The 9120-nt window shown below is 39.9% G+C and overlaps 1 protein-coding gene across 1 annotated transcript in view; it reads left to right on the top strand.

Annotated features, from left to right (window-relative positions):
- The first annotated feature begins 600 nt into the window (after positions 1-600).
- Positions 601-9120, top strand: part of ankrd55 (ankyrin repeat domain 55) — a 51262-nt gene continuing 42742 nt past the window's right edge. Inside the window, exons 1-3 of the mRNA XM_078397045.1 lie at positions 601-1048; positions 6885-7004; positions 8335-8465. Of these exons, the coding sequence (XP_078253171.1) occupies positions 1009-1048; positions 6885-7004; positions 8335-8465 (291 nt within the window). The 5' untranslated portion in view covers positions 601-1008. The remainder of the gene's footprint in view (positions 1049-6884; positions 7005-8334; positions 8466-9120) is intronic.

The following is a 9120-nucleotide window of genomic DNA, read 5'->3' as shown; positions in this document are numbered from 1 at the left end:
GCTGTGCCGCTCGCTTCCTGACCTTGCAGAGACACATTCTTCGTCAGATACATAATACGGGCGATGATGGCAAAGTGTGCCGTATTTTTTAAAATGTAGTATTAATGGCAAATTATAACTATGTATATTTTCTTTTCCCTGAAAATAGACACAAAATGCTGGAGTAACTCAGCAGGGCAGGCAGCATCTCTGAAGAGAAATGGGTGACGTTTCGGGTCGAGACCCTTCTTTTTCCTGCTTTATTGTAATAATAGTTTTTTTGAAATTTACAATGTAATTCTCCAAACTGCAATGGGTATGTGCCCTGAAAATAAACAGGTTATTCAGAATTCTGAAATATTCCAGTTCTGTGGCAAAGCAATGTTCCTCTGGTCTTGCAATTTTATTAATGCCTCACTTATTCTTCAAAAAAATGTGAACAGCACCCTTACATTAATGATAATAAGTATGAAGTATCTTACTACTAGTAGTTTTTTTTCCATCAGCTTTTTGAGAGAAATGTCTTAAAAATAAACACCCTTGATATATCACTAAATATTCAGTATACCCAAAGTGCATTGCCAGTTTGCTCATGCTCAGTTTGGACATGAAAACCCTTGCTCATGATAAGATGCTGCTATTTTATTTCAGGAAGTATTCCTATGCTCCTTTCATCTGCACCTTCTTCGAGTGGGAGATTAATGGTGCCTGCTTCTTGGCTTAATGAATTGAATGTTGAGCACTCTTACCCGTGCCTCTAGCAGGAAATCCTGGATGTTCTTCACTCTGATATCGTGTGGATATATTCAATGAGCTCATTTGTTTACATCAGATGTAGCCCAATTTGTTTCAGTGATAGGTACAGGCCAGCACTATTGTCCCCCCCGATAACCAGTGGTCGTAAGGTGATTTATTCCCCAAAATATTGCTTGACGACAGATGTTATTCTATTTACTGTAATCCCTGATTTTCCACTTGAAATACTGGAGAAGCTGTTCTCTTGATCCTATTTTAAGTGATGATATAGAAATGGATTTTAGTTCTTCATCTGTTTTTGACCAGCACAAAGGTATGCTTATTTTTGTTCTGAATTAATGTAACAGCAGCCTGCATGCCTGCTTGAATTTTGATTGAAATGCATATGGTTCAGAACTACCTGTGTTCTTCAAATAAAAGTAAATGCACTGATAAGCTGTGTATCAAAAATGCTACATATTCATTTGAAGTAGAAATACCAATTTGTATCGCATTTATATGTGTTTCATGTTTTAAAATTGGGGCTTTATGTAGTGGCTATTCCAGCAATGGTCGGGATATTATACAAGAGTCAGTTCAGACAGACAAATCAAGGACAATTTTTTATGGAGGTCCACTATTCAAATTCACAACGTATTATTAGCATTTTACCACAAATCTAATAAACTGAATTTTCTTTGTAAAACCAAACTAGTATTCTGGAGGGGTGGAATTGGAATTTATACTATTTAATAATTGTGCTATCTGGCAATATCTTTTGCAAGCAGGAAATATATTCATTTTGTTTTATAATTTTGACAAGCTGCAAAAAAATGAGTTGGGAAAGCAAATATAAGATTGGCCTGCATAGAATGAAGCGTAAGAGGGAAGATTTATTCAGCTGTCGGAGTGGCAACGCCTAGAGGACTGCTTACAGTTATTTTGAGAGATTTACAATTGTCATTCATAGAGGGTTCACTAAATTGATTCTTTGAATGAGGGAATTCTGTGACAAGAGATTGAGCAGGTTGAGCTCTATCTTTGAATTTTAAATTCTTTGAATTTAGAAAAATTCGAGGTTATCATATGGTAACAAATAAGATTCAGATGGGACCAGAAGGTAAATCTTGAGGAGACCATTTCCCACTAACTAGAGAGTCTAAAAACAGGAGGCATAGTTCCAGAATAGAAGATCATCAATTTATGATGGAAATATTAAGAAATCCCCAGAGACATGACAAAACTGCATCCTATAGCCAAGGCCGATTTGAATTTTGGTTTATGTGGAAGGTGTTGATTATGGGAACCAGCCAGGAGAATGGATTTGAGATCCAGGTCAGATCAGCCACAACCATATTGAATAGCAAGGCTTGCTTGAAAGGCCAAATGACCTAACTCTGATCCTATTTCTTGTGTTCATTATATTCCTACGCTTGTCACCAACTTACATTGATCAGTAATGCAACAGCATTATTTTTCAAATATATGTCAGGAATACCATTGGTATTTTGTTTGTGGCTGTGCATATTTTGCTTATTTTGGAGCATCTGACACTCAAAGATGTTCACTTTTTAACGTAATTTTGTGCACCTCCAGAGTAGGATTGTTCTACAAGAGCTGCTGGTACTGGAAAATTCAGGGCCAATACAATGAAAAACTTTCAAGTCATTCTGATGATACACTGGTGTTGTGATAAGCTTCATAATTTCAGAAGGGTATCTTTTGGAGCACTACCCCAGCTCTAATGTGAAAATTCTTAAATTTTTCGCCCATCTTTCTTTCTTTAAAGTGCACATTAATACTGACTTAGGGAGAGTGATATAGGGCCAATAGCCCTTATTGAATTTAAAACCATATACCGGAAATGAACACTCAACATCTGACTTATCTCAGAAACCGGCTTTTCAAATTGATATAGTTGAGCTTTTTTTATGTCTTATGGGCCACAATAATGCAGAGAATTTTAAATTTATCACTGGAATTGTTTATGGAAAATGTGTATATCCATTTTTTGTTAAAGTAAAAATGAATGAGGAGAATGTTTCATTGCAAGATAGATATTCACTTCAGAACGAAACTGAGAAAGAAAACTAATATTTCCTCTACCTCAAAACTGAAACAGTCATATACAGAAAAAGTGAACCGTCCATCATTTGGGCAATCAATAATCTGTGAATAATTTGCTTAACATTGAAAGTAAATCTTCTTCCATCACTATAACATTGCCCATGTACAGTGGGCTCAACACCAAGCTTGCCTTCACCATCTCTAAATACTTGAATTCTCCTCTGGCCAGCTTTCAGATTCCATCCTAGAGAGAATTAGATTTAGCTCTTAGGTTTAAGGGAATCAAGGGATATGGGGAAAAAGCCGGAATAGCATACTGATTTTGGATGATCAGCCATGATCCTATTGAATGGCAGTGCTGGCTTGAAGGGCCTACTCCTGCATTTATTTTCTATGTTTCTATCAACTTCAATTCATCCAAAGCACTGCTGCACATATCTTACTTCTGTTTCAGTAATCAATCTGTCCACAATAGCCTGAAGCTTCTAGTCCTGAATTTTAAATTGTCTTTGTCGCCATACTGATTATCCTTGGATCCAACAAACATCCACTTCACTCTCTTTCCTTCTCTGATTCTATCTTTTTGTGGAAACTTTTAACCTCACTGATGGCCATATTTTCAGCATGAATAGCCTGGATTACGTCTTATCATTAATTCCCATGTCTGATTTTATCAAGTAAATTCTGCAAACTATCTAGACTGGTTTGGTATAAGATGCTGGTAAGACAGCTCAACAATCGAATGGTTTAATTTTCAGAACAAGCAGCAGGTAAAGCCTTCCTCAAATAATACCTGTGACAGCAGTAAATGAATTCATGGTGCCCTGCTAGAAAGTAAAACATAGAACAGCACAGCTCAGGGACAGCCCTTTCGGCCCACAATGTCTGTGCCGAACATGATGGCAAGAAAAACCGTTTGCATGTGGAAAAACTAATTTCATTCTGATAAACCTTTTCAAAGCCTCCTTCCTGTTTTGGGGCAACAAGGACTGCATTGAATGTTCTAAATACCGTCGACTGTGGATGACAAGGGAAGTCAAGGACAGTATAACAATAAAGGAGAAGTATAACATAGCAAAGATGAGCGGGAAGCCAGAGGATTGGGACTCTTTTAAAGAGCAACAGAAGATAACTAAAAAGGCAATACGGGGAGAAAAGATGAGGTACGAAGGTAAGCTAGCCAAGAATATAAAGGAGGATAGTAAAAGCTTTTTTAGGTATGTGAAGAGGAAAAAAATAGTTAAGGCAAATGTGGGTCCCTTGAAGACAGAAGCAGGTAAATTTATTATGGGGAACAAGGAAATGGCAGACGAGTTGAACAGGTACTTTGGATCTGTCTTCACTAAGGAAGAAACAATCACCCAGATGTACTAGTGGACAGAGGTCCGAGGGTAACGGAGGCACTGAAGGAAATCCACATTAGGCGGGAGATGGTGTTGGGTAGACTGATGGGACGGAAGGCTGATAAATGCTCAGGGTCTGATGGTCTGCATCCCAGGGTGCTTAAGGAAGTGGCTCTGTAAATCGTGAGCGCATTGGTGATCTTTTTCCAATGTTCTATAGATTCAGGATCGGTTCCTGTAGATTGGAGGGTAGCTAATGTTATCCCACTTTTTAAGAAAGGAGGGAGAGAGAAAACGTGAAATTATAGACCAGTTAACCTGACATCAGTGGTGGGGAAGATGCTGGAGTCAATTATAAAAGAAGAAATTGCGGAACATTTGGACAGCAGTAACAGTATCGTTCTGAGTCAGCATGGAATTACGAAGTGGAAAGCATGCTTGACTAATCTTCTGGAATTTTTTGAGGATGTAACTAGGAAAATGGACAAGGGAGAGCCAGTGGATGTAGTGTACCTGGACTTTCAGAAAGCCTTCGATAAGGTCCCACATAGGAGATTAGTGAGCAAGATTAGAGCACATGGTATTGGGGGTAGAGTGCTGACATGGATAGAAAATTGGTTGGCAGACAGGAAACAAAGAGTAGGGGTTAACGGGTCCCTTTCAGAATGGGAGACACTGACTAGTGGGGTACCGCCAGGCTCGGTGCTGGGACCGCAGCTATTTACAATATACATTAATGATTTAGATGAAGGGATTAAAAGTAACATTAGCAAATTTGCAGATGACACAAAGCTGGGTGGCAGTGTGAACTGTGAGGAGGATGCTATGATGATGCAAGATGGCTTGGACAGGTTGTGTGAGTGGGCAGATGCATGGCAGATGCAGTTTAATGTGGATAAATGTGAGGTTATCCACTTTGGTGGTAAGAACAGGAAGGCAGATTATTATCTGAATGGTGTCAAGTTAGTACAAAGAGATCTGGGTGTCCTTGTTCATCAGTCACTTAAAGTTAGCATGCAGGTACAACAGGCAGAGAAGAAAGCTAATGGTATGTTGGCCTTCATAACAAGAGGAGTTGAGTATGGGAGCAACGAGGTCCTTCTGCAGTTGTACAGGGCCCTAGTGAGACCGCACCTGGAGTACTGTGTGCAGTTGTGGTCTCAAAATTTGAGGAAGGACATTCTTGCTATTGAGGGAATGCAGCGTAGGTTCACTATGTTAATTCCCGGAATGGCGGGACTGTCGTATGTTGAAAGACTGGAGTGACTAGGCTTGTATACACTGGAATTTAGAAGGATGAGAGGGGATCTTATCGAAACATATAAGATTATTAAGGGATTGGACATGCTGCAGGCAGGAAACATGTTCCCAGTGTTGGAGGAGTCCAGAACCAGAGCCTACAGTTTAAGAATAAGGGGTAGGCCATTTAGAACGGAGATGAGGAAAAACTTTTCACTCAGAGAGTTGTAAATCTGTGGAATTCTCTGCCTCAGAAGGCAGTGGAGGTCAATTCTCTGGATGCTTTCAAGAGAGAGCTAGATAGAGCTCTTAATGATAGCGGAGTCAGGGGGTATGGGGATAGGGCAGGAACAGGGTACTGATTGTGAATGTTCAGCCATGATCACATTGAATGGCGGTGCTGGCTCGAAGGGCTGAATGGCCTCCTCCTGCACCTATTGTCTATTGTCTACAGCCTCACCAAAGACATATAATGCTGGCTGTTGAGGCCAATGGACCAAAACTTTCTTGACAACCCTATCAATCTGTGACGCCACTTGCAGGAAACTATGTATCTGTACTCCTACCTCCTTCTGCTCCACAACACTCCCCAGGGCCTATCGTTCTCTGTAAAAGTCCTGACCTGGTTTGACTCCCCATAACGGAACACCTCACACTTATTTGCATGAAACTCTATTAGCCATTCCTCAGCCCACTTGCCCAACTGATCAGGAGCCTGTTGTAATTTTTGGTAACCATCTTCACGATCTACGATGCCACCTACTATAATATCTTCTGCAAACTTACTAATCGTGCCCTGTGCATTCTCATCTAAATTGGTAATATGATCCACTAAAATGGGCCCAGCATCGATCATCACAGACCTCCCGGAGAAAAACATCCTTCCACCACCAGCCTCTGCTTCCTGCCATGAAGCCAATTCTGTATCCAGATTCCTAGCTTTAGACTTCAGAGACATAGTGTGGAAACAGGCCCTTCGGCGTACAGAGACCTTGCTGACCAGCAATCACCTCATACACTAACACTATCCTACACACTAGGGAAAATTTACAATTTACAGAAGGCAATTAACCTACAAATCTATATGTCTTTGGAGTGTGGGAGGTAACCAGAGCTCCCGGAGAAAACCCATGTGGTCACAGGGAGAACATACAAACTCCTTGCAGACATCACTCATAGTCAGGATCGAACCTAGGTCACTGGCACTGTAAGGCAGCAACTCTACCACTGTGCCAATGTGCCACTCTCCATGGATCCCATGCAATCTAACCTTCCAGAACAGTCCACCCTGTGTAACCTTATCAAAGGCCTTGCCAAAGTCCATACAGACATTGACTACGGCCTTGCCCTCATCAACATTTTTGGTTACCTCTTCAAAACACTCAATCAAATTCATAAGACAACTGTTAGGGGTGGAATACGACCCCTTGCCTCCAGTGGAAACGGCATCAGTTCTGGCATTCGAGTGGAAAACATAAATGTGTTCACTTAATGGCTGTTGTTTAATTTGTGAACTCATAGACTCTGCAGAGGAAATCGACCTCACTGAAGTTTATCAGGCAGCATCCAATGGAGATATCAACACCCTGACAGCAGTGATCCGTGAGGACCCCTCCATTTTGGAATGTTGTGACAATGAAGGCAAGTATGTTATTAATACTCTTACCTTAAAATTAGACCAAATTTTATAATCGTACAAAATAGATATGCTGCAAAAATTGCAGATAAATCTCTGCATATAAATTTATAAAGAATAAATGGATCTATTGATGTTTTGTACAACAACCGAGGTGTATGTTCCTGGTTTGCTTTCTGATTGACATTCAATTTCCTGATGGCTTCCAGGGCAACAGTTGGAATGCATTAATTCTGCTCTAAGCATAAAGACGTGGTGCATTGATGTGCTCCGGTAGACTTACTGGAACTGCATTGTCTCCCTGCACCCAGAAAGAAAATTAGGTATTGTGTAGGAGAGAATGTTTAATTTATCACTTTGTCATTCAGTGCTAAATGAACATGGAGTAATGGTTATGTCCATAAATGTCTACCACAGCTACTTCCTTAGGCCAACACAGATTAGAGCCAGGGGGTCCGCAGCACAGAAGCAGACCCTGCAGACGATTGGGTCTAATCGGTCACAAACACTCCTATACACTAATCCTATTTTATTCTTCTCACATTCCCCTTGACTGTTCCCACATTCTACACTTACTGACACAATAAGGCAAATTTACAGTGGTCAATTAACCGACAAATCAACATGTCTTTGCGCTGTGGGAGAGCACAGAGGCACCTGGAGGAAAACCCAATGGTCACGTGGTGAATGTGCAAATTCCACAAACAATGGTTAGATTCAAACCTGGATCACAGTAGCTGTGAGGCTGCAACTCTAGTAACTGTCCTACTGAGCAATGCATCTGCTTTGAAACTGTGGGGTAGAATCCAACATTCAATAATAAGTTTAATTCCTAATATGTTCTATATATTTAGATTTTTAGATTTTATATAGATGGTATTCCTTTAATTAACTTAATTCTGTCTACACCTGTTTTTAAATGGAACATGAAGAACATACTGATATAAAATTCAATTGACAATAAATAAAACCCTCTAACAGGTCGTTAACTGGTGTCAAGACCGAGCAATTATAAAACCAGATATTACTATTATAATTTGCTGTTAAACTCTTTTGAGGGACCGCCCAGAAAATTATTCCTTACCTTAACGATATGACACTTCAGTCAGTAATAATAGTGTTAAAAGTACATTTTATCCCAGCACACTTAATTTATGTCTGAAGCAACAGCAGTGAAATTAAATTCTCCTAACATGAGTACAATAGAACTGCAGAGGAGTAGCTATGAATTTTAGAGGTAGCATTATATTATATTCTAGCTAGTGAAATTTTTAGAACATCTTAAGTATTGCAGTTGTGAGAACTATGCTAGATCAACTGTTTAAAATATTTCAGGGTCAACTCCATTGATGCATGCAATATCAGGCCGGCAACTTGATACAGTGAAGCTGCTGCTCAAGATGGGGGCTTCTATCAATACTGAAGATGCCTGTGGAAGAACTGCACTATCTCTAGCTACATACTTGGTACAGATTTCCTGTCATTTTCTTTATCTTAGTCCCAGTTTGCAATAAATGTTTACATCACATATAGGGTATACTTATGTACTGATTAGGATTAGTCAGCATTTTTTTTCCACATCTTGTTTTATTTTAATTTATCAAGATTAGTAGACATTTGAGTCCCCCGACCTCCATCTTCTAAACAAGATGCGGGGAAAAATTGAGATCCTTACTGGATAGTTATCCCAGCTCATTGTGATATGCCTCCAAAACTCATTCCAGTCAGAGTAGGAGTGTAGACATTGGGATGTTATGTTACAGTTGTACAAGACATTGGTGAGGCCACATTTAGGGTATAGTATTTAGTTTTGGTCACCTTGTTATAAGAAAGATATTGCTAAGCTGGAAAGGGTGCAGAGAAGATTTACGAGGAATTGAGGGCCTAAGCTATCGGGAGAGACTGAGCAGGCTACGACTTGAAGGTATTTATTTCACAAAATGCTGGAGTAACTCAGCAGGTCAGGCAGCATCTCAGGAGAGAAGGAATGGGTGACGTTTCGGGTCGAGGCCCTTCTTCAGACTGCGACTTTTCAGGCTACGACTTTATTACAGGAGGATAAGGAATGATCTTATAAAGGTATATAAGATCATGAGAAGAATATCATGCATTTGACAAGTT

This window comes from Rhinoraja longicauda, chromosome 1, assembly GCF_053455715.1.
Source record: "Rhinoraja longicauda isolate Sanriku21f chromosome 1, sRhiLon1.1, whole genome shotgun sequence".
Lineage (NCBI taxonomy): Eukaryota > Metazoa > Chordata > Chondrichthyes > Rajiformes > Arhynchobatidae > Rhinoraja > Rhinoraja longicauda.
Note: the sequence above shows the minus strand (reverse complement) of the source record. Positions and strands in the feature narration are given on the sequence as shown.